The sequence below is a fragment of the Brassica napus genome, chromosome C1 (assembly GCF_020379485.1).
Source record: "Brassica napus cultivar Da-Ae chromosome C1, Da-Ae, whole genome shotgun sequence".
NCBI classification, from domain to species: Eukaryota; Viridiplantae; Streptophyta; class Magnoliopsida; order Brassicales; family Brassicaceae; genus Brassica; species Brassica napus.
Window position 1 is genome coordinate 36,461,980 of NC_063444.1, and position 26,771 is coordinate 36,488,750.

General features: G+C 39.1%; 2 protein-coding genes across 2 annotated transcripts; both read right to left on the bottom strand.

Moving 5' to 3' along the window:
* Positions 1–3,467: 3,467 nt before the first annotated feature.
* On the bottom strand, positions 3,468–12,641 carry LOC106446239 (pre-mRNA-splicing factor SLU7). The gene is made up of 10 exons (XM_048746163.1): positions 12,470–12,641; positions 12,073–12,236; positions 11,862–11,974; positions 5,109–5,528; positions 4,899–5,034; positions 4,514–4,819; positions 4,199–4,418; positions 4,003–4,106; positions 3,855–3,923; positions 3,468–3,751 (listed from the first exon to the last, which is right to left on the bottom strand). Exons 1-10 carry the CDS (start codon positions 12,483–12,485, stop codon positions 3,674–3,676), a joined length of 1,626 nt encoding a protein of 541 aa, XP_048602120.1. The 5' UTR covers positions 12,486–12,641; the 3' UTR covers positions 3,468–3,673.
* A 10,234-nt stretch (positions 12,642–22,875) lies between these two features.
* On the bottom strand, positions 22,876–24,081 carry LOC106449675 (myb-related protein Myb4-like). The gene is given in 3 exon segments (NM_001315575.1): positions 22,876–23,458; positions 23,648–23,777; positions 23,949–24,081. Coding segments are annotated over 3 exon segments (846 nt in total).
* Positions 24,082–26,771: the final 2,690 nt, after the last annotated feature.

Genomic DNA, 26,771 nt, shown 5'->3' on the forward strand with positions numbered 1-26,771 from the left:
AAATAACTTGAAAGCATTTCCTCGTAAAGTACTCGTTTATTATTTCTCGTCATTTCCTCGTAAGGTTTTCCTCGTAAAATACTCGTTAAGTTTCCACGTAAAGAAATCGTAAATTAGCTACGAATTTGCTTCGTTTTATTTGACAGAATATAAAAATATAATTTAAAAATAATTAAAATTATTTAATTTATTAAGAAAATTAAAATTCTAAAAAAAAATCAATACCAAAATATTTTATATATAAATAAGTTTTGAATTTATAATACAAGAACCGAAAAAAAAGAACTAAGAGTCGTTCATCGCCCGGTAGAATTCAACACTCGTCCTCTCTACATCCGCCTCGGCATGTGTGTGGATTGATGACTCGCCTGGAATGAGATTTTGTTGTCGCAAGTTCCTTAACAAGGACTCCCATTACGGATTAACAAATTCTATAAATCTAGCCAAATTCAATCATTAACCACCTAATCAACACTAATCAGTAAACCTATCTAAATTCCCTATACTAACCACCTAATCTACCCTAAACGAAACAAATTAGAGAGGAAATAGAGAGAGAAAGTACCATAGCTACGAAAGGGAGAGGAAGTGGAGAGGAAACGGGAGGCGAAGCTCGCGTGTATATAAAAGAAATTAGTAGTCGTCGTAAATTCCTCGTAAACTTACGTGGAATGAGCGAGGCCCGTGTTTCGTTTCTTCATAACTTCCTCGTAAATTTACGAGGAATTACAAAGACCCGTGTTTTGTTTCCTCGTAAAGCCCACGTTAAATTACGAGGAAATAGCAAGGCCCATGTTTTTATTTTACGTGGGAATAGCAAGGCCCGCGTTTTCCGGTTACGAGGTCTTTACGACGATTTCTGCTTACGTGGAATTAACGAGTCCCGCTCTTTATTTTTTTAATTTCGTCGTTATTTCGTCGTTATTTTACGAGGAAATTACGAGGATTATGTTTAAATCCCTAAAATCTGAAACCCCAAACCCCATCTTCCTTGTCTTCTACTTCATATATTCCAAACCCCGAACCCATCTTCCCTTTAACCTCAATCTATTCTTTCCATTCCAAACCCCAAATTCTAAAACCACAATTCCTTAACTTATAATCTCAATCTCTTATTTTTAATACAAACTCCCATTACCTTACACAAAATCAAATTATATAAATAGCTTTTCATGATTAAATCCATCAAATCACATGCATTAAGTCTGAAAATCAATCTTATTAAAAACATATACATCAATCGGATACATCGACATTCTCGTCATCACTAGAAACATCATCATTTTCATTAAACTCATCTTCAACAGCTTCGTCTGTGGCATCGTCGGTAAGATCTTCGTACTCATGATTATGCGGATCAATGAGAAGGATGTCATCAATTTCTTGTTCAGGTTCTTCGACTTCATGTATCTGTTCTTCTTGCAATGGTGGTTCTTCTCCACTGATGATTCGTCCTCGAGGTGTAACTTTGATTACGGCTAACCAATTTATTCCCGATTCTCTCATCCGAGGGTATGGAAGGAAGCTAACTTGGTCTGCTTGTGAAGCTAAGATGAAAGGCTCGAATTTCTTGTACCTGCAAAAATAAAGAAAACGTAGAAATTAATTTATTTTGCTCATGTATGGTGGATTCAAAATTTTCTCGCTAAGTAGACGTAAAATATTTCTTCATAAATTTACGACGAATTACAAAGGCCCGCGTTTTGTTTCCTCATAAAGCCCACGTTAAATTACGAGGAAATAGCAAGGCCCGTGTTTTCATTTTACGAGGAAATAGCAAGGCCCGTGTTTTCATTTTACGAGGAAATAGCAAGGCCCACGTTTTCCGGTTACGAGGTCTTTACGACGATTTCTGCTTACGTGGAATTAACGAGTCCTGCGTTCTTTAGTTTTTAATTTCGTCGTTATTTCTCGTTATTTCTCGTTATTTTACGAGGAAACTATGAGGATTATGTTTAAATCCATAAAATCCGAAACCCCAAACCCCAAACCCCAAACCCCAAACCCCAAACCCCAAACCCCATCTTCCTTATCTTCTACTTCATATATTCCAAACCCCAAACCCATCTTCCCTTTAACCTCAATCTATTCTTTCCATTCCAAACCCCAAATTCTAAAACCACAATTCCTTAACTTATAATCTCAATCTCTTATTTCTAATACAAACTCTCATTACCTTACACAAAATCAAATTATATAAATAGTTTTTCATGATTAAATCCATCAAATCACATGTATTAAGTCTGAAAATCAATCTTATTAAAAACAAATACATCAATCGGATACATCGACATTCTCGTCATCACTAGAAACATCATCATTTTCATTAAACTCGTCTTCAACATCTTCGTCTGTGGCATCGTCGGTAAGATCTTCGTACTCATGATTATGCGGATCAATGAGAAGGATGTCATCAATTTCTTGTTCAGGTTCTTCGACTTCATTTATCTGTTCTTCTTGCAATGGTGGTTCTTCTCCACTGATGATTCGTCCTCGAGGTGTAACTTTGATTACGGCTAACCAATTTATTCTCGATTCTCTCATCTGAGGGTATGAAAGGAAGCTAACTTGGTCTGCTTGTGAAGTTAAGATGAAAGGCTCGAATTTGTTGTACCTGCAAAAATAAAGAAAACGTAGAAATTAATTTATTTTGCTCATGTATGGTGGATTCAAAATTTTCTCGCTAAGTAGACGTAAAATATTTCTTCGTAAAGTACACGCTATATTTACGTCGAGTTTACGAGGAAAGCGTATTTCCTCGTAAAAGCCACGTTACATTACATCGACTTTACGACGAAATGATCTCGTCGTTATTTTACGAGGAAATGACATTGATTTTATATATCCTCGTAAGTTCCTCGTAAAGTCGACGTAAATTTACGAGGATTAATTTTCTTCGTTAAGTTTCCTCGCTAAACTTGTGTTTTCTTGTAGTGGCATGAGCATGGGAGAATCATACAGTAACTTTGTAAATCAAAGTCAATGTATATATGATGCAACATACAAATTATAATCTCCGGGTATGCAAATGCCCATAAGTAGTATGATCTAGTTTCGCGCAACGGGTGTATTAAACCTATAACATATTGAAGTCCCAAACATGTCCTCTTACCATTCGACCACGAGGTTCCGGACTGGTGCATTATTTTGTTATTATATTTTTGTGCTATCTACGGAATTTTCCCTTAAATCATCTGTCAAATATTTTAATAATTGCTATCTAAAAATAACTAAAAGTATTAATCTCTTTCAACATGAACAATTGACCCTTATAGAATATAATCAAGATTTTAAATAATAAGTGGTATGTACGAAAAAAAATTACGTTCTATTGAATTTTAATATATTTGTGAATATAATTCATAACCATTGTAATTTGGTCTTTGGAAATACCATACATGAGACCAAAGTTGAAAATGAAAGATTTACAAATAGAAAATCTTAAATCTGATGCAAAAGTTCATAAAAAGAACAACCAAAATAGAGTTGATTGTTGGATTTGAGCCAAACTTGGAAAATAGTTCAGAACAAGTGGGTGATATCCGGTTGTTGAAACTGCACCATGATGAACAACATGTTGTATGTGTTTATTCTCTCCCACAATGTGAAACAGTATCTAATTAATATTGCAAACGCAAATATGAAACAAAGTTCTGTTAACAAAGCCACTACTCTAGTGCAGAAGATTCTTCATGGGATCATCCTCGTGTATTCTTTTCATTCGGTAAGCTTCCATCTCCTCAGGTGTAATCTGAAATTTATAAACACGCGTTTCATTAAACAAAAGAACTCGATCAAAAGATATATATATAGTCTATCTCTATAATCATCTATACTGCTACATATACGCGTACCTGGTCATTCCATTGGACATTGTATTTACGTTTCCTTTCATCTTTCTCCTCTTTCTTCCTCTCATCCTCCTGTGCAAAACCAATGACATTAGCAACATGAATGAGAGAATATCGCTAGCTAGACTTAGAAAGGACCAAGTTTTTATACCTTCTTTAAAGCTTCCGCAAGTTTTTCTCGGTCAAGGACAAGATCTTCTGGTGTATCACTTCCCCAAGTCACAAATCTTTTCTCCTCTACTGGACCTGACCTATCTGCAAGTCACAATCATAAATACGATATATATATACATAGGAAAAAAAAAAACTTTAGAAAGTAATTAATAATAGAAGATGCTGTTCTAAACCATTAGAAGCTGCAGCATGTCTTTCGATATTGGTTCTCATTAGATCTGCAGCTTCCTCAGCCGCCTCTATTCCCGCAACACCAGTGCAATAGCTGTTTTTGATTGTTTGCTGACAACATTTGTAACCCCACTGCTGATCCTTCCACCACGACCCCCACACACTTGTGTGGTTGTTTATGTAAACATCTTCTTCATATTTGCTCTTGGGTACCGACAATTCCTGCAACACAGACAATCAAAAACAAAAAAGGTGCATTAAACAGAAACATATATAAACAAAAAGTAAAGATCAAAAATCTTGGTTCATAATATTACCATTCCTTTAATAACTCTTCCACATCGGTCATATTCAACTTCTCTCTCGCTTTGTCCAAATAAAAGCTCCTTAGGGATCTCTTCCACAGATGCAGCAGCATTTCCATACTTCTCCATGATTGTTTCTTGGATCTGTTTCTTTAGTTTCTCTTTCGCCTCTTTGTATTTCTTGAAAAGCAGCTCGGCTTGAGAAGGAGCAGCTTGCATGATGACCTCTTCCTGGCCTTTCTCAGATAATTGCAACGCGTGAATATTAAGGTTCTTGAATTCTAGAGCTTCTCTACTCATTCTGTATTGATTGTCTCCCCTGAAGCATTTTAATATCCATTAATAAGGATCATCAATGTAAGTAACTTCAAAGTTAATACTCTACAAGCGTAGTTACCGCATAGAACTTCTCGTTTGGATCAGCGTTTGGAAGGGGATCTTCACGCATAGACCTTGTCTTGGGATCATAACAAGCAGAATTGACATCAAGATTCAAAAGATATTTTGCAGTGTCTTCACGTATACGCAAGTTCCTGAGGAAAGAACATATCAATCAAACATTGCCAAGATCACAACCAAGAATCAATACATTGAACATATTAACAACCTAACAGTGCCTGTGCTGCCGCCACCAGTAGTACGAACACGTTTCTCCACCTTAGAAAAATCCATTTGCTTGCTCTCATCAGCTTTGGCTTCATCATGTTTCAGAGCATCTTCTTCTTCTTCTTCATCAGCATCACTAGACTCTTCTTCATCAACCTTCTTGTTACGTTTCTTTTCCAGCTTCTTTAACTGCTGCTCTTTTAAGAAGTTTCTTCTTGCTTCATCTCTAGCCTCATACCTCTTGATCACCTCCGCATATTTAGCGGTATCATAACCGTTCCATCTATCCCTTTTCCCGTCGTAATCAAGGTCGAATGTCTCAATATTTTCATCAGGAGCTATGTTCTTATTTGTCCACTTTGCTCCTATCTTTCTTGGCCTCTCTGTGCACAACTTTGTCTTATGCGTCATAGCCCCACAGCTGTAACAAACCCATGAGTGACAGAACTCAAAACATAGTGTGGAAACCGAAATTCACACTGTCGATTTCCGTTTAAATAAGGAAAATAGGATAACCCTAGTTTCCCAGAGGTCTCGGATATCTGCTAATACCACACGCCAAGCAATCAGAACACGAAACGAAAACAGTAATAAAATAAGAAATTGAAAAAGAGAGCAAGATAGTTCTTATTCCGAATCTGCGTTTGAGCATTTACAACAAGGTAGGTGTCTGGGCTACGAGAGCTGTCGGCGAGATTCCTAGTTCTAAAACCCTAAGACGGCAAAAACCTAATTGAGTCGCAGCTCGAATAACAAAAACGGAAAAATGCCTAAATCGCTCTAAGTGCTAAGTTTGCTCTGAGAAAAGTCCTCCCCCATGCCTCTCGCCTAGAACTCCTTATATACTGGCTCCAAGGTCGGTTCACGCTTTTCCCCTTCTGCCCTTAAGCCGTCATAGCATAAAAATGGAGATATTCCATTTTTCTCCGATCTTCGTAATTATCTTCAAATTTTCGTATTTATCAGCGGAAACTTGACATTTATCTTTTCTTGCGAACCAAGCGTAAACCGTCCCGCGGCTTACGGGTCGTTGGTTAAGAAATCGTAAGTTGGGCTCCGAGTCATGTCTTAGGTCCCTTTGGGCCGTTTTCCAACTCGAAGCGTTTATTACGGCTTTTTTCGATAAAGAACGAACTTTCCGCGGTTTTCACGATAAAGTTTGACCGATAACTTAGAATGGCGCGGGATCGCGAAATGGGTTCGCTACGGTCTTCGGGAGACAGCATCGAAGGGTAGACGAGAACGCATGGACTAATGTTGTATCGACGTTCCGGAAGAGCTCGGTCGCTACGTAGCGACCGAGCCTTGGCTCGGGCTCTGTCGCTACGTAGCGACCGAGCTCCTGCTCGAGCCCGGTCGCTACGTAGCGACCGAGCCTTGGCTCGGGCTCGGTCGCTACGTAGCGACCGAGCTTTGGCTCGAACTCGGCCGCTACGTAGCGACCGAGCGGAACGTGTGTTCTGTTGCTGCGTAGCATCCTTTTCGAGCTCTTGTTCGATGACTCGCGTTTCTTCCGCAAAGCTTTTCGTAAAGAGGAGTCTATTACGAAAAAGTATTTGTCAAAGAAGGTTTCTACGTTTTTCTTCTTCGGGGATTTGGACGTTAACTTCGTCGTAACCGTTTTCGACCCCAACAGTTAGCGATTTGACGGGAAGGAGTTTTTTCGGGAACGTTGATCTTTGAGCGATTTGACGGGAAGGAGTTTTTTCCCTTTATCTAGTATTTAGCGGCCGAGTGTGGCCCTTGTTCATATATGTCTGGCCGAGTGTGGCTTTCGAACTTTGTATGGGCCTATTTTGGTCGTTTTTTTGTCGGGATTGGCCGTTGGTGGCTCTGAACCCCTAGATGTTTGTTTGAGTTACTTTGTTCTGAAGTAAACATGAGTTGTCGTCTCATATTTATCTTCGTTGAGGCGTTCAATCTGTTAGTTTGTTCGAGACGTGAGTTTTCGTAAAAATTATTTACGAATTTTCGGGAACGTTGAGATATGAACGAAGAGACATGTTTTAGGATCTCGTATCGTTTAGATATCATATCTTTGAGATGTCTGAGACCAATGCGATGGGTTTAGGGCAAGACCTAGGTTTACTCTCGGTTTTAAGGTTTATGCGATGACTAGCCGGGTATCGGTTTTCCTGTTGCGATTTCTACCTGATTCGTACCGATTTAAAGTCCGCGATAGGTTCTCGGCTTATTCGACTTGTATGGTACGAATCGAGCATCTTTCCAGAGACAATTTTTAAGCCAACTGGAAGTGCTAGACTAATATTTCGGATTTTTTTTGTAGCGCGCTTTCGTCCTTGTATTGGACGTTTGAAGATCAAAAGAGTGATCAAGTTGCGTTTGTTTAAGATGGCTGATGTGTTCGTCGGGGCCAATCGACGAACGGAGTGTAAGATTTGTAGTGGTCGCGTTTGGACAATTTGTTCGTATCATCTCGATTTTTAACTTGGCGACGTCTCGCAGTATTTCGAAGACTATACGTATATTTCGGTGCTGAAGTGAGATTGTTTTAAAAAGGAACGACGCGTATTGATCGTAAAAATTTTCGAAATCTCTATGGAATTTGATTACAATAACGCATCTTTTCCGATGTGGAGTATACGAGTATACGTACCCACTCCCCCCCCCCCCCCTTTTTTAGAGAGGGGGATAGCTGAACTCGTTTTTGATGGGCTGCATACGTACCCCTTTCGAGGATCAAGCCATCTCGTAGTTCTGTTTTATGCCGCGAGCGTTTTCACTCGGCGGTGGTCGCCGTGCTGACTGCCTTGATCGAGACGATCGTGGCTGGGTCAGTGTTCTCTTCCGGATGTCCCGGTTGAGTTGTAATATCGGCTTCAGGCTCATGTTGAGTTTTGACACCCGAAGCGTCTGTGTCAGCAGACGATGTTAGATCGTCTTTTCTCGAAACGTTGTTGGTCGAAGATTTATCAATCTTCGTGCGTTTGCGGTTTGCCGTTGCAGAGTTCGTCATTTGTCTTAACTTGTGTTCCGCAAGGAAGCACAGTCGCGACTGTTTCTGACATCCCCAGATAGGTGCGACTCCGTTTGGGGTATGGAATTTGACGCCCAGATGGTATGTCGATGGAACGGCTTGCATAGCGTTGAGCCATGGGATTCCCATGATCACGTTGTAGATGGCAGGATGATCGACTACCGCGAACTTGACGATTTTTGTGATCTCCTTGGCCATAACTGGTAGCTGAATCGATCCGAGGGTCATCGATACTTCGCCTGAAAAGCCTGTGAGCGGTTTCGGCGTTGGAGTTACTTCTCCGAGTTCGATGCTCATTTGATTGAGAGTGTCACGGAAGATTACATTGACTGTGCTTCCCGTGTCGATGAGCACCCTTCCAACTTCTAGATCTCGTATGACGAGATCTATGACGAGCGGATCGCAATGAGGTTGATCGATCCCGCCGGCTTCCTCCTTCGTGAACGTGATTGAGCAACTCTGATCGGGCAAGTTTGCGCTTGACTCCGCCTTCCGCTGGTAAGCCTTGATGGCCGAAACCGTATCGTTGCAGAATTGCGATCCTCCGATGATCATGTTGACTCTACGACGGTTGTTATCGTTCCCTTTCTCGTCTGGCCTCCTGCCGTGTTTATCCCCAGGCTGGTTTCTTTGGGGAGATCTCTCCGCGGGAGGTTTTCTATCCGGCTTCGGGGGGCGATCGGTCTCGAGGATGAGATCTTTCACACTGGTCACTTCCGAGAGTTCTCCAGCTAGTAGCTTCGCGGCCAGCCTTGCTCCCAAGACCTTGCAGTTAGTCGTGGAGTGTCCTCGGGATTGGTGGAATTCGCAGAAAGTATTTTCATCGTATCCTTGGTTGCGAGTCCACGTATTACTTTGGTTCGACCCTGGTCCGAGCTGATCGCGTAATTATGCGCTCCTTGGAGTCCTTCCCCCTCGTGATAGACATACTTGTCGTTACGAGGGTTCTTCTTCCTCGTTTTTGGGTCTACATCTTTCGAGGATGACCTCGCCCACTTATGTTTTTGCGATAAGATTTTCGTTTCTTCCTCGATCATGATGTAGTCCGTCGCTTTGTGGAGAGCGTCTTGGATCGTCCGCGGTTTTTCGAGGGATATCCATTTTCTGAACTTCGACCTGTACCAGAGCGCCTTTCTGAGCGCGTCGATGGCTACCTTGTCGGTTATCCCGCTGACCCTGGACATTACCAATTTGAATCGGCCGATGAACTCACGGAGAGGTTCCTCTTCCCTCTGGGACAGACTCCAGAGATCGACATCGGAAGTTTCCCTATCTATGAACATAGAGTATTGCTTGAGAAACTCCGATGCGAGCTGTCGGAAACTTCCGATAGAATTTCGCTTGAGGCGCGCGAACCACTCGAGGGCTGCTCCCTTTAGATTCTCGACGAACAGGCGGCAGTAGCCGGCGTCTCTTTCGCCATCTTTTAGCCTCGCTCTTCCCATCGTGATGTGGAAAGCCTGAAGGTGCGGCCTCGGATCGGTCGTTCCATCGTACTTCGGTACTTTGATTTTTCCCGGATCGGATACCCTCGTATCCGAGATGCGAGTAGTGAAAAGGGTCTTCCGAGCTCACTCCAGCAGCCTGTCGATCTCGGGGGCCGCGCTAATAGCGTGATGGATTTGGGATTTTACGGCCCTTACTTCTGCCGCAGTCTTGGTGATATAGTTGCGAAGATCGCGTATATCCGACGTCTCGCCAGCAGATTTTCGAGCCTGTCGGCGTTTGCTGCGAGTAAGCCCGGCTTGCTTTTCAGCCAACTCTTCTTGTTCGTTCCAATAGGGGATCTCCTCCTCTTCTATCATTGGTTTGTCGAACAGAGAGCTTTCCAGAGCGAATTGGCTTCTGGTCCTCCTTGGATGTCCGTCGACGTCCTCATCGGTGTCGTCGGAGACATCGCTAGGATCCAGGTCTACGTGTTCGGCTTCGTTATCCTCCGAAGCCTTCGCGAGAGGCGGAGGGCTTTCGTAGTTTCCCTTCTCGACGGGAGAATTCTCGCTAGGGTTTTGACCCGAAGGTCGTTCCTGCGCGGCTCCGGGCCTGTTGAGTGGGGTTGCAAAGTCAAGTCTTTTCCCGCGGACTTTTGTTGTTCCGCGGGGGCGGATCGCTCGAGTCCTTGCCGTTAAGATTTCAACTTGTTTGGTCAAAGTGCTCACGAGCTTATCCTGTTCTTCCGAACTTTTTTCGTAGGTGGCTAACATCTTTTTAAACTCCTCAAGCGCCGCGGCGTTGGCTGGTACGTTGGCCGCGGATACGTCCGCTGCGGGAGTGTGGATGTCGGTGCCACTGCTTCCATTGAGAGGAGTCTGCACGTTATTCGCGTCGTCAGTCGACATGTCTGGTTGAGCGTGATGTGGTTGAGAGTTAGAGTGATCCGTACCCCTCCTCCTTCTAGCGCCAAACTGTGGGAACCGAAATTCGCACTGTCGATTTCCGTTTAAATAAGGAAAATAGGAGAACCCTAGTTTCCCAGAGGTCCCGGATATCTGCTAATACCACACGCCAAACAATCAGAACACGAAACGAAAACATAAATAAAATAAGAAATCGAAAAAGAGAGCAAGATAGTTCTTATTCCGAATCTGCGTTTGAGCGTTTACAACAAGGTAGGTGTCTGGGCTACGAGAGCTGTCGGCGAGATTCCTAGTTCTAAAACCTTAAGACGGCAAAAACCTAATTGAATCGCAGCTCGAATAACAAAAACGGAAAAATGCCTAAATCGCTCTAAGTGCTAAGATTGCTCTGAGAAAAGTCCTCCCCCATGCCTCTCGCCTAGAACTCCTTATATACTGGCTCCAAGGTCGGTTCACGCGTTTCCCCTTCTACCCTTAAGCCGTCATAGCATAAAAATGGAGATATTCCATTTTTTTCCGATCTTCGTAATTATCTTCAAATTTTCGTATTTATCCGCGGAAACTTGATATTTATCTTTTCTTGCAAACCAAGCGTAAACCGTCCCGCGGCTTACGGGTCGTTGGTTAAGAAATCGTAAGTTGGACTCTGAGTCATGTCTTAGGTCCTTTCGGGCTGTTTTCCGACCCGAAGCGTTTATTACGGTTTTTTTCGATAAAGAACGAACTTTTCGCGGTTTTCACGATAAAGTTTGACCGATAACTTATAATGGCGCAGGATCGCGAAATGGGTTCGCTACGGTCTTCGGGAGACAGCATCGAAGGGTAGACGAGAACGCATGGACTAATGTTGTATCGACGTTCCGGAAGAGCTCGGTCGCTACGTAGCGACCGAGCTCCTGCTCGAGCTTGGTCGCTACGAAGCGATCGAGCGCTCGCTCGGTCGCTATGTAGCGACCGAGCCTTGGCTCGGGCTCGGTCGCTATGTAGCGACCGAGCCTTGGCTCGGGCCCGGTCGCTATGTAGCGACCGAGCCTTGGCTCGGGCCCGGTCGCTACGTAGCGACCGAGCTCCTGCTCTAGCCCGGTCGCTACGTAGCGACCGAGCCTTGGCTCGGGATCGGTCGCTACGTAGCGACCGAGCTTTGGCTCGAACTCGGCCGCTACGTAGCGACCGAGCGGAACGTGTGTTCTGTTGCTGCGTAGCGATCCTTTTCGAGCTCTTGTTCGATGACTCGCGTTTCTTCCGCAAAACTTTTCGTAAAGAGGAGTCTATTACGAAAAAGTATTTGTCGAAGAAGGTTTCTACGTTTTTCTTCTTCGGGGATTTGGACGTTAACTTCGTCGTAACCGTTTTCGACCCCAACACAGAGAAAAAGGAAGAGTATTCTTGTAGGCTTACTTACTTCTCACAAGCTCCTTTCCTGTACTTATCTGCCTGGAACGTTTTGGCTCCTCTATCGTACCACGACTTTGTATAGTTTGGATCAACTTTCCATTTCCTTTGATGTTTTAAGCTCTGAGGGAACCAAAAAAAAAAGTAATGTTAGCATTCAAGCCAACAGCCAATTCAAGAAATGGTGTAAGAAGACAGTTATTAGGAACATAAAACTTTACAGGCTTGTCTGCATTGAGGTACCAAGGAGCAGAAGACATGTATTGAGGAATGTGAGGGTTAATCTCTTTTCCGTCCTCATCCATCTCTGCCGGAGCTAGCCCTGCTTTACGCGCTTCTTCCAATTCTTGCTGCTTACGGTGCTCTTCTCTAGACTTAAACCCAACTGCAATCACATACATTCCAACAAACATCCATTTCTTTTACTCAAATATCTACTGGTTCACATATGTACCCAAAAGCATTTCAATCTATATACAAGACAGTCAAATGCTTCGAAACAAAACCAAGAAGAGACATCACATATTCACATCATGGCAAGAACCGAAACTGATGGAAGCTATGAAACCTTAACACGAAACTACGAAAGTGAAAGTTAGTATCCATGTCGATACTAACCTGATGCAGTAGCCATGTTGAGGTGTCTAATAGTATGAGTTTACTAGTTCCCAAGAAAACACACGAAACTGATCAAGAGACTGCTTAATTGCTCGAACTTCGAAATGGTGGATGATGATGAAGCCGAATGTTTTTGTTTGGTTTTTATTTGTCGGAGAAGTACATGTTTCTAGATACTTCTTGTAGTTTCGGAAAGTAAAAAAAAAGTAACGGTGAATACAGACACGTTAACAGTTCCGTTTGTTCTGATTTTATTTAAAGGCTTAAAGCAGCCTGGACGATTCTGGAGAGTCGTGGAATGTAATGAAATACAGACGGCGTTAACAGTTCCGTTAATTCGTACCAAACATCCCGTTGAATTGGATAGTCCACTCCAACCAGTCACTAATTTTCGTACCAAACATCCCGTTGAGTTGGATAGTCCACTCCAACCAGTCACTAATTTTATTAAACTTATAATTTAAGATTTGATAGTTTCGATAAAAATATGTTACTTCTCTTTGAGCCTGAGCATTTCGGTTTCTGTACGGTTCGGTTTGGGTATTTCGGATTTTGGGTAGGAGTTAGAAGATCTATTTACTACTTGACATATATTCAGTACGGTTCGGTGTGGATAGTTTCAGGTTCGGTTCGATTCGAATAGTAAAACTTGGAACCGGAAAAATACCTGAAAAAATTTGGTTGTCATTTGGTTCTTGTTCCGGTTCGGATAGTTCGGATAGTTTGGATAGTTCGGATAAAATATTGGTTATTTAAGGTTAAACATCAAAATAATTAGGATGATTTAGATAAAAAAAATTGGATATTTCAGATTACTTTGTATACTTTGGATAATACTATCCGGATATTTTCAGATACTTTCGGGTAGTCCGGATACTTTCTAATAATTTAGTATTTTAAAATATTTTTTGGTACTTTTAATAGATTTTTATATTATAAATATATATTTAGTTATGTTATATGTATATATAATTAATATTCTTATATATTCGGGTACCCATTCGGTTCTCGGTTTGATTCTGGTTCAGTTCGGTTATTTCGGATATAGAAATATAGGGACCGTTCGGATATTTGAAGGTTTTGGTCCGGTTCCAGTTTCAGATATTCCGGTTCGGTTCCGGTTCGTTTCTTCGGTTCCGGTTTTTTTCGTCCAAGCCTACTTCTGTTTTATCTTTTCTCTTCATTATTTTTTCCTTTCGAATAACACTTTTCAGTTCTCTAGTAAAAGCCCTTAACACAAAGTATTAAAGAACTAAATTATAACCCAATTTAAACCATCTAATCCGGTTAATTTAGAAACCTTTAGTTTTGGGTTCCAAAATCTATTTTGTATATAGAACTAAATTATAACCCAATGGTTATAATGGGCTTCATATGCACGCTCATTCGGTCCGTGACCCTATTCCGTGTAATAGGCGGGCGTTAGTTTCTCAGAGGTTCAAAATTCTTGTTTATTAACCATGTAATCACTGCATAATTTTTTATTTATGTTTTGGACTCATTTACATAATATTGTAAATCACTTTTTGATAGGTCATTTATCTTTCCAGTATTCTAGTTCAACCACAATTAACTTTATTTTTTTTAGACGTGTGATAGAAAAGATAAATGCACTCTAATGACATAACTAACTAAATCAAAAATTTTAACTTTCAATTTCTTATATATTAATTAAGAAGCATTACAACATCTTTTTGGTAGCTAGGATCCTTAGAAGAGTGTACAAAAGAATATTCTTCATTCTTTTTTTAAATAAAAGCTATGGAATTACCTAATATGATTAACATATATATGACAATTACTGATTATGAATAATAAATATTTGATAACAATTTTTGTATCATCCCTTTTTTTTGTTTAATTTTATAATGTTAAAAGAAATTAGATAACCACATTAACTATATAATAAAAATTTACATTTTCTTATATGTTATATTTTGAATTTTTTAAAATGACTGTAGATTACTAAAAATGTTAAAAGTCTAACTTTGAAAATTTTGTGATCAATGATTTAAGTTTTTTGTAATAACAAGATACAAATAATCATAAAATCGTATGAATATAAAGTCACATTTAATAAATATTCATATTAAATATATGTATATATATATATATTAATATCGTTTAAATTAAACTATATACTATATAAAATACATAAATATGTTAATTTTGAAATTTTCATTGAAAAGGTATTGAGACTTTAATATTTTAATTTTAAAATTTTCATTGAAGAAATCTCACACTGAAAATTTTACGATTAATGGTTTAAATTTTTTTGTTAGAGAAAATATACAAATGTTAATAAAATCATATGAATAGGAAGTTTCAATAATAAATATTTATATCTAAATATACTATATATGTGTCAGTATCATTAAAATATAATTATATGCCATATAAAATAAGTAAAATGATTGTTTTGATTTATTTACCATAAAAATATTATAGATAAACAAGAGGTATTGTTTTGATTAATGTGATTACTCTAATTTAATTATATATATGATACGTAAATGAATATAAAATAAATAATAATACGTAAAAATTACTTGTATACATAATATTTATTCCGTGCAAAGCGCAAATCTTAACCTAGTATGCTCTAAACTAGAATGCTACAAATACTTCTTCTAATCATCTAATAAAATCCAAATAAGGGATCTCACTAAAAATATTTATGATCCAATTTAAAAGAAGAGAGCTCTAGTCCCATTTTTCCTAAAGAAGTTCTTTTCTTATATTCTAACACCACTCGAATAATAGATTCAGACTTTTATCATTAGACAAGGATTTACATTAACTATCACATTTTTTTTAATATGTTTTTGGTTGTTGTCTACTTGGATGTGGAAGAGATTTTGGGAAGGAAATCCTTTTTCGCTAGAAGGCTCTTTTCAAAACCAAAAAAAAAATTATTTTCGCCTTTTCAAAAATCACTCTAACAATGTTACATGTGCAAGCTCGTCATTTGATTAACAGTACTCATAGGAGTCTCTCCAGATGATCAGTTTCATCATGGACTTTTTACTAATTCTTTAGAGCAAGTCCATTGGTTAGATTGGTTAGAGATTCTAATGGGTTCTAATAAATAAATTAGTAGTTAATCTGGTGATTAAAAAAGTTAAGAACTTTTGTTAATTTAATTAATTTTTTCATCCTCCAATAGGAGAACCTCATTGAGGTCCTTAAATTTTTCTTATTTTTTTAAAGTTGAATGATTTAAAAGAAAATCATACATAAAAATGACATAAAAGCATATTAAAAATACAAATACAAACATTTTAGTTATACTACCTACTCATACTCTATCATCTCCATTCAAGGCTAAACACACACATTTTAAGCTATGTGCTACACAGTTTACTCAGAATTTTGTCAGGTTCCAATGTCATGAATACATTTTGTCTTGAGATAGGTGAGTTTAATCATAAAATACATTATACGAGAAGAACAAACAAGCCAAATTAGAGGGAACGTACCAAATCCATCTTGGAAAGCTTCATGTATGAACTTTGAAGGCAGAACGATCATCACCGTGCATGAGCTCTGGCGAAAACGAACCAGCCGCTACTGCTTCCACATCAGCTTCTTCTTCACGAAGCTCTTCCATAAAACACACACAAAAGCAGTTATAGGAAAGCAACGAAACAACTCCAAGTCTCCAACTGTGATTGTATGGGAGAGAGAACACAATAAAAAGCAAAAACCAAACTGGAAACAAAAGAAGTTAAGAGAGGTTCAAGGAAGCAAGCTGCTCGGCTGCACCACCAGCTGCAACGCTCCTCAAAACATCCATTGCCTCCACAACTTTCGCCTCGAGAGCTTCTGGTGACGCCAAAAGATGGAGAACTTCGGTTTGGTCCATCTCCAAAAGCATCCCAGTCACTTTGGCTGCAGACTCTACCTCGAGCTTCTCCACCAACGGGTACAGATTATCACCCAGCATCTGTGCACGCACAAACCCACAAGAGTTAGTGCCAACATTATAATAATCCCAAATAAAAGAAGCATTTTTTAGAGATCCTCTCACTCACCGTCCTCTGTTGCTCTGGAGAAGTGTTAGCCAGATTTGAAGCCAGAGCTCCAATCGGCAATGGCATGTTGTTGTTGACCATGTCATATGGAGGCACATCACCACCACTAACACCACGCCCTTGGGAGTACAGGATGTTCCGACCCCTTGGATGCATCTGATCACCACCCAGATAGAAAAAAATCATAGTATGAACTATTGTATTGAAAGAGACATGAGAAACTGAGAAAGAACCTGGTGCTGCATCATGGGAGGTTGTTGCTGGAACTGTTGGATCCCTCCAGGGCGTCTTCCACCACCTCCAGGACGCTGCTGATGTGGCTGAACCAATATTGTATGCGTGAAGTTTCCCGATCTAAATCCAGATACATTTTGATATCATCACGAAGCTCTTCCATATCTTTAACAGTAAGTTCTTGCATTACATATATCAAGAGTACCTTAATTTTAGTAAAAAAGCGTCACAACAATACTCTCATTGTTCACTAAAAGAGAACAACTACATATCTTTGTTTAACGAGAGATCTACACTCGGTTTCAAAAGCAATTAATCCTTGGTTCTCACCAACACTTCGTTTCAGTAAATAATCTCATTCTCCTTAATTAATGAAATGTACATGTGAGGGTTTATATACAGACTCGACTAAAGGCATAAACCAAGCCTTAAACCAGAGATGAGATGACTTATGTACCGGTTTATACTATACTAGTATGTACAGACTGACCCAACTACACTATATACACTAATAGTCCCCCTCAAGATGGGACAAAGATGTTGAGGAGACCCATCTTGCCAAACAACTGCTGAAAGGGAGCAGGGTATAGTGGCTTGGTAAAAGGATCAGCAAGTTGCAGATCTGTCAGGACGTTGAGAAGCTTGAAAAGACCTGCAACCAATCTTTCTCGCACACTATAGCAATCAATTTCAACATTCTTGGTGCGCTCGTGAAAGACAGTGTTGTGAGCTATATGAATAGCCGCAGTGTTATCACAAAAGAGCAGAGTCAGTTTGCTAACAGATCATCAGTGACGACTGAAAGACTGCGATATTCAGCTTCAGCTGAGCTCTTGGAGACGACCTGTTGTTTCTTCGACTTCCAAGCAACCAAAGATGTCCCAAGGAAGATGAGAGATCCTGATGTTGAACGTCGGGTGTCTTGAAAAGCACCCCAATCTGAATCTGCAAAAGCTTGAATTTGCATCTCGGCCTTGGATGAGTAGAACAAGCCTTGTCGAACTGTGCCTTTGATATAGTGAAGAACTTTGAGAACTCCACGCAAATGACTCTCTCGTGGCGCAGAAGAGAATTGGCTAAGCTTATTGACGGCGAAGGTGATATCTGGTCTCGTGATCTGAAGATACATCAGACGACCAATGAGACGTCTATAAGCTTCAGCATCAACTAACTCACCTCCAGTTTCCTTGGGCAATTTTATAGAAGGATCCATAGGGGCACTAGAGGGTTTGCAGCTAAGTAAGCCAGTTTCATCAAGCAAATCTAATGCATACTTGCGCTGACAAATATGAATACCCGCAGAGGAACTAGCGATTTCGAGACCAAGGAAATACTTCATGGGGCCGAGGTCACGGAGTTTGAGTGAAGATTTCAGTTGCTCCTTTAAGAGATCCACTTCAGAATCAGTGTTGCTGACGATAATAATATCATCAACATATACGATTACACACAAGAACAGAGAGGCAGTAGTCTTGAGAAAGCATGTGTGATCAGAATATGTTTGAGTGAAACCCAAGCGAGACAGCGTAGTAGAGAATTTTAAGAACCATTGACGCGAGGCTTGCTTGAGGCCATAGAGAGATTTCTGAAGTTTACAGGCTGCATTAGGAGGCAGACTGTCCCCCTTTCGCTCAGCGTAACCTGGAGGAAGCTTCATGTATATCTCTTGATCCAAATCACCATTGAGAAAAGCATTTGAGATGTCAAGTTGATGAAGAGAAAAACCATGAATAGCAGAGAGAGCCAGAAGGAGTTTAATCGTGGTAAGCTTGACAACGGGTGAAAACGTTTCATGGTAATCAACTCCTTCTTGCTGAGTATAGCCTTTTCCTACAAGACGGGCTTTATAACGCTCAACTTTTCCATCTGCGTTAAACTTCACTTTGAAGATCTATTTACAGCCAATATGAGTCTTATCTTCAGGTAGAGTACATATCGTCCATGTCTATGTTCCTTCCAAAGCATCAATCTCTGCATCCATTGGATCATCCCAAACCAAAAGTTTCTTTGCTTCCGCATAGGTTTTGGGTTCTTTGACTTTGTCAATGGCAACGAGGAAAGAAAGATGAAGAGAAGAAAGTGTGCCATAAGACAGGACATAAGAGATTTCATGAATGGTTGAGGATCCTATTGAGTTACAATAGTAATCCTGAAGATAAGCTGGCTTCTTTGATTTCCTGTGTGATGATTGAACGAAAGGTTCATCATCATCCATGATAGGATTTGCAGGAGGCAAAATCTCTATAGGAGATTATGGAGAAGAAGTCTCAACATCATCGGAGGGTTTGGATATCACAGGAGAAGCAGGAACATCAGGAAAAAGTTATGAATATCATGAGAAGGATTTAATTTAACGAAAGGAAATAAATCTTCATGAAAAACGACATGAAGAGAAATAGAAATTGAATTGTTTTCAAGATATAGAAGTTTATAGCCTTTAAAACCCGAAGGGTAGCCAAGAAAGACACAAGCACGAGATCGGGGATTGAATTTATGTCTGCCCTTGGGTGATGTTGAAGCGTAACAGAGACAACCAAAAGATTTGAGAAGTTGATAATCAGGAGTTTTCTTTGTTAGGACTTCAAAAGGGGTTTTATTATCAAGAATGGGAGCGGGGATGCGATTTATAAGATGAGCTGCAGTTAGAATGCAGTCACCCCAGTATGAAAGAGGAATGTGAGATTGAAAGAGAAGGGAACATGCCACATTTAGAATGTGTTGATGTTTTCATTCTAAAACAGAATTCTGTTGAGGGGTTTCAGGACAAGAATGGAAAGAAATGATGCCTTTTGATTTATAAAAGGATGTGAAGTTGAGTTCTGGTGCATTGTCGGATCTAACACCCTTAACCTTCCTATTGAATTGAGTTTTTACCATAGTGACAAAGTTAGGAATGACACTAAGGGCATCTGATTTGGTTTTCATAAGATATACCCAAATTGCCCGTGAGGAATCATCAACTATGGTTAGAAAATATTTGAAACCATCATGGGTGGGAGTGGAAAAGGGCATGTGTCTATATGGATGAGATCGAAAGGTTCAGGAATAATGTTATTCTTAGAGATGAATGGTAAGTGTTTTTGCTTAGACAAATGACATATATGACAATGATCGAGATTTTTATTTGATGTTTTTGAATGAGGTAAAACAGATTGCATAGAGGTGAGTTTAGACAATGATGGATGACCTAACCTCTTATGCCAAATGTCAAGACTAACAACAGACGCAATGATGGACTTAGAATCATAAATGGTGGTACCTGGGGATGAAACTGACTCGATGTCGAGGAAGTAAAGGTTTGCAATAGCTCTACCCATCCCATTCATTAATCCCTGTGTAGGAGCCTGAATGCCACAAGAAATTTCATCAAACCAAACACGACAATGTAACTGTTTAGTTAGGCAACTACGGCTCTGATACCATTTCAGTAAATAATTTCATTCTCCTTAATTAATGAAATATACATGTGAGGGTTTATATACAGACTCGACTAAAGACATAAACCAAGCCTTAAACCAGAGATGAGATGACTTATGTACCGGTTTATACTATACCAGTATGTACAGACTGACCCAACTACACTATATACACTAATACCTCGCTTATCAGAACTCGTTCCTCCGCATTCCGGCTCGCCGATGAGTGGCCCTTCTGAACCTGCTGCTGTTGCTGCTGTATCGCATCTTTCCCCTCCACGGACTGAGTCATTGACTCGCTGGGCCTGTTTAGAGTCAGAGATGCGCAGCAGAGCAGCGGCGAGCTTAGTCCTGTGGTTATCGCATTACTCTCAGAGTCAGACCTAATCAAATTGATAAGAGAAAGTGAGAGTAGCGGAGAATTTCTGCCAATCATGAGCTGTGTGACTGAATCGATGACGAAAAGAGAGAGACGCGACAAAGAGCTTTCGATGAAATCGGAGAAGAGAGACCAGAAGACACGACTTTTTTTCCCCTTTCGTGATAAATGAAGAAGCCAATAAGCATGAGCCACATATGGGGTTTTTTAACAATTCTAATTCATCTTAATTAAGCAGCGGTTCTATCTAATTTTAGCATTTTTGATTTTTTTTTTTTTTGCTTTTTTCCTTTGGAACCTCTCATTGGAACCACTGATGGAGGTGGTTTTAGAAGTTCGAATTAGTTCCCTGTATCCTCTGCTTTTTGTTTTTAATATCAACTATAATCGAATCTGGAGAGAAAAATTTTACAGAAACTTCAAATTTAACCTGGATATTAACGATATTAGACATACCAAAAAGGATATTAGACAGAACGTATAAAAAATAATGCGTTTTTGTACCACCATTTTAATATGCGTTATATGTTATGTAAAGAGTAACCATCTGAAACCTACAAATATTAATTAAATTATACAATTCTAAATTTTATATATATCCTATATATATACTAGTATTAAGAAACATAAATGTATGAGACCTATTGCTCGAGTCCTCCATCCAAACTTGAGAGTTAGTGATCTCATTAATGGGGAAACAAGGGAGTGGGATGATGGATTACTAGAAAAGTATGTCAATCCAGATGATATACACCTCATTAAGAGTTTGGCCATAAGCTCAACTCACCACAGAGACTCCTTCTGCTGGAATTATACCAAAAATGGCCAATACACAGTTAAATCGGGATATTGGGTAGCACGGAACCTAATGAGGAATGATGAAGATAAGGAGATCCTGGAACCGAGCATCACCAAACTCCAAGCCTTTGTTTGGAAGGTAAAAGCACCCCAGAAGATGTGTCACCTTATGTGGCAATTGAAAACTGGACAAGTTGTTGTTACAAAGAATCTAGTACGATGAAACATGAGATGTGATAACTACTGTCCAAGGTGTGGAGAATCAGAAGAAACAGTAACTCATGCCATATTTGAATGCCCTCCAGCTCTGCAAGTGTGGTCCCTAGCATCAACACCATCTGCTCTTGACATCTTTCCTCTAACAAGTATTTACGCCAACATGGATTATCTCTTCTGGAGGAAGAACAACATTGATGCACCAGAGCTTGACAGAGACCCTTATCCTTGGATAATCTGGTATATCTGGAAGGTCCGAAATGATAAACTGTTTAGAGGAATAGACAGAGACCCTATGGAACTAATTAGATATGCTGAAAGTGAATGCCAGGCTTGGTTTAATGCCAATGATAGGATACCGGATAACCCACGTGAGCTGCACAATGAGGAACTCCAAGCCATAAGCTTGGATAATATATGTATGGTGGATGGATCATGGACTTCCATGGCACAGTTTAGTGGCTGCGGATGGGTCTGGAAGGATAGTCTGGGACAGACACAGCTTATGGGAATGCGCAACTTAAGTAGGAGAGAGACTTCTTTGCATTCGGAAGTGGAGGCACTAAGGTGGGCAATGAAGAGCATGCTTTTACATTCTTCGTGTCAGAGCTTTGGAGCAGATTGCAAAGACCTAATAGCAATGATACGAGAACCTCAAGCTTGGCCAAGTTTCGCGACTGAATTGGAGGCAATAAAGACGCTCCAGCTATGTTTTCCAGAATTCAAGATCTCTCACATCCCACGAGCACAAAATGGAATATCTGATTCGTTAGCTAAATCTGCTAGATCCTTTTATAGGAAGCTTTGTTACATTGGTTGTTCTATTCCGGTCTGGTTACCCAGACCATCTCAAGTTCTTTGAGTTATAGAATGGCCGTTCGTTGTAAAAAAAAAAAAAAAAAAAACATAAATGTATCTAAAAGTAATTCATTAGTTCTTTCTGTTTTCATTAGAGTTTGATGCTAATGTTTATCAAGCTACTTTTCTCTAATAATTTAATTACTAATTATCAACTTTTCCTTTTCCGCCATAGTTGAACTTGAAAACCAAATTAGAAAGCCGAGTATTATTTTACTATATTAATGATACACATTAATCGTTGTTGTTGGCATGTCATCCAATGTTTTTTTTTTGACTGAGGCATGTTATCCAATGTTTTGGTTAATTATTTCATTAACATGGCAATATACGTTGTAGTTGATAACTCGTCTTATATTATTAGTTTATTACTGAACTAACTAACTACTCGATCTTGGAGAAACAAATGAATAACATATTTTCAAACAAGCAACCGCTAATTATTAAACTAACTAGACCAAATTTGCACCACTAGAGCCCAGCTAGTAGATCTTGTTCCCCTCCACTTCTGGGCAATACATCGAACCAAAAGTCCATCTCACTATCGAAAATCATCTCATTACCGACGGAGCCTAAGTGCTGAAACTCTTGCTGCATCTCATCAAGATTCGACGTGTGGTTTTCTTCATCTTGGCTATAAAGCGTCTCGTTCCAGAAGCTCTCGTCGATGTCTTCTCCGAAGTTTATGAAAGAGAAAGAATCTTGATCTGTAGTAGTGATCATTTCTCTCAATTTATTATCCATCTGAGCCTCTTTGCTATGATCTTCGTGGCTCGTGAGTGTTTCTGAAGAAACTTCATCACTCGCCGAAGGTGATGCTGAGAACAAACTTTCAAAAGAAGGGTTCGATGAGCTTGCGAGCTCCGATTCGGTTTTAGTACTCTTTGATTTTGCTGGTACGGACTGAGATTTGGGTTTAGTACTCTTTTTCTTGTTGCTGGTCTTAGGTTTAGCTGGTTGATTATCTTCCAGCCTTTTCTTCAAGTGAGTGTGCCATACGTTCTTGATCTCATTATCCGTTCTTCCAGGCAATTTTGCTGCGATTGCTGACCATCTAGAGACGATACCAAAAGAAAACGTTAATATAAAATTTTCAAAGACTCGATCACTGTATATTTAACTTTTATGTTATAGTGGACCAAGACATGTTTCTTGTGATGATTATTGTATGAACGTATGATGTATATACATACATAAGGGTATTAATTTATCTATGTAAAAGTCGAGAAGTGTAGAGTAATACCTATTGCCAAGGATTTGGTGCAAACTAATGATAGCATCCTCCTCTGCTTGGGTGAAATTGCCTCTTTTAATATCAGGTTTTAAATAGTTCATCCACCTAAGTCTACAGCTTTTTCCACATCTCAAAAGACCTGCAATTAATAGTCACCGTCACTGTTAAGAAAATTTAATCATAATTTGTTCATACAAGCTTGCTTAGGAAACTGGACTATATTATATCTATATATATATATATATATGTTTGTTGCCAGGGGCAACAAGATCAAGATTTAAGTATCATGTAAATTTATATATGTTCATACCAGCTTGCTTAGGGAGGGCTCGCCAGTTACTATGGCCATGTTGGTGGATAAAAGAGACCAAAATTTGATCTTCTTCAGGCGTCCATGGGCCTCTGTTCAATCCCATCTTTTCGCAGCATGGAGCTCTTCCCATCTTTCTATGATGTGTTTTGATCACTGATGAAAAGTTTGTATTGTGGTACGATCGAGATAGATTGTGCTGATCAAATGCGTATGAGCTATATGATCAAATGTTGTTGATGAGCATGAGAAGAACTGGCTGGTTTTGAGTATTTATACTGAATTTGTTGAAAGGCATGTGGGAGAATTCAAAAGCATTTCGTCAGCTTCCAGGAAGGAGATGAGAGAGAGAGCGAGAAAGAGGGAGAGATGTGTTTTGGTTATTGGCACCGTAGTCAAAAAGTATGTTGTACATGCATATATTATATTGCATGTGGGAACGAATGATATGTTTTTGTAAAGACTACAAAAATAAATTAAAAATGTGTGCAGAATTGTGATGGCGAGATACGTGTGTAAGTGTTAGTTCCGAGTAAAAAAAGTCGTCGGGTAGACGACAAGTGGCGAGATAGTGAAGCCCACACGTACATTTTTTATAGAAAATCAACGTTTACGAGTATATACGACAAAACAAAAATTAACGTTGGGTGGAATATATGTTGACCCAGAAACACTGTTTTATTTATATCTGCTCGTAAAAAGTCTTTCGTAATTCCTTTTTTTTTTTGGTAATTTTTTTTACTCTTATACTAAACTTAAACTTCTTTAATCTAAGTAGTAATTTTGGTTAGGGCTAAAAGACGTTCATTTCTTGTAATTACATTATGATGATGACATGTCCTTATTATAAATGCTATGCTTTCATTTAGTTTTTCCTCGATTCTTTTAATTAACTGAAACATCTAGGCATGTTTTTCAATATTCTACCAAGATACATCATCTACCTAAATGTGTTAATCAGAGGTAAGTTATAGAGAACTGGTTTTAGTTAGTTTAGATTTGAGGTTTCAATTTTGATTAGTTATTCATTTTTAATAAAAATATATAAATAGAGCCTAAAATTTTCCAATTAGTATATATATAACATCCAAATGTTGATAAAAATATATAACATCCAAATTTTGAAAATAGAAAGTAATTTGTCGTACGCGTTTGCTTCTTTTCGTAATTTGGTTATAGTTGAATGTGTACTGAAATTTTCTATAACATGTCATATTAGAATCATTTATAAACCATTGATATGTTTCGTCTAATATAATTTAGTATGTTGCTAAAAAAAACAGTATATTGATCTGCTAATGATATTATGTATTCTAAATTTCACTTAGCACAATTTTTATTTTCAGATCTAGTTTCTAATTTACTAATATCTGATGGGCTTTGTAAAACAGTCATCTTGTAAAAGCGCAAGTTTTGTTTTTCTCCAGTTAATAACTCCTTGAATGTAAAACTACCAAAAATAATAATAACATCTGACCGGGCCAAATAGGTCATGTAATGCAAGTTGACTAACGCGTTCACACACACTTAAGTTGAATGAAAGTTTTTGTTCAAAGCATATGGGTCAACGAAATAGGCCTACGACAGGTCCCAGCATATCTATTAATTGACACTAAGGAATTAAACTCTCTCTTTTGTTGCCAAACAAAATAAGGTTTAGAGAAATTATGATGGGTTAATCATTTACGGTGTATTCAACTATGATTTTGAAATGATTTATATTAAAATGACAAATCTACTGTTATTCAAACGTGGATTTAAAAATATAATTTAAAGTCCAGTGTTATTGAACTTATCATTTCATAAAACACTCTGAAATCAATTGTTATTGAACAAAATTTAAGTTGTAGATTTTAGAGTACTTTAACTGTTTCTAGAGTGTTTGAGGAGAGTTCCTTAGTTATAAAAATAAAAATCCAAATCTGATTGTTTTAGATGAGATTCTAGAGAGAGAGAGATAGTACCCCTTTGGATACCCCGAATCCCTACCTGTCAAATTGATGCATATGGATCAATAATGGCAGTGTTAGTGGCTTAGGGTGGAGTCTTAAGGATCAGTTGGGCTCTGAACATTTCGGATTACAGACGTGTAACAGAAGCCTCTCAGCTTTGCATGCTGAGATGGAAGGTTTACTTTGGGCAATCTCATGTATGAAAGTCATGAGGATACCTTCTATACGGTTCGAAACGGATTGCTCGGACCTTGTGGATATGACTACGAACCCGGTGGAGTGGCCAACCTTTGCGACAGAGATCGAGATGTTCCAAAGACTACATGAAGATTTCGAGGATGTGAGTCTGTCTCATATTCCTTGGAGTAGAAATGGTCGAGCGGACGCGCTAGCGAAAGAAGCAAGAAGTAGAGGATATATCTTTTCTCATATAGATCAGACCCGGACAGACGGAGATGCTCCTCGGAGAATCGGCTCGTCTGCCACCACTTGATCTAACTCACATGGGTAGCCGACAAAAAAAAAAAAAAGAGATTCTAGAATGTTTTAACAAAAATCACACCAAATTCTCCAATTCTCCAACAATCATCTACAAACTCATTAAAATTCAAATCCCTTCAGATTACAGATTCAATACACCCCCTTAGTTCTTTTGGCCGTACTAGCTGAATAACATCAATTGATCTTAATTAAACCTAATACCTGATATAATTGTGAACGGTTGCTATGGTCTCATAAACACATATTATGGAATAATTATCTCCTAATGTAAGTAATAGTTATATGCAAACATAACATAGTATAACCTTACATTTGATATACCAGTTTATGCTATAACTATTTCAATGCCGAAAGAGTGCTTGCTTTGCCA

Excerpts from the sequence above, each read along its gene's own strand:
- LOC106446239 (XM_048746163.1), bottom strand. Across the intron at positions 5,035-5,108 it reads GGCAGCACAGGCACTGTTAG|GAACTTGCGTATACGTGAAG; the intron begins GTTGTTAATATG and ends TTCTTTCCTCAG. Across the intron at positions 3,924-4,002 it reads TTGCGGAAGCTTTAAAGAAG|GAGGATGAGAGGAAGAAAGA; the intron begins GTATAAAAACTT and ends GGTTTTGCACAG.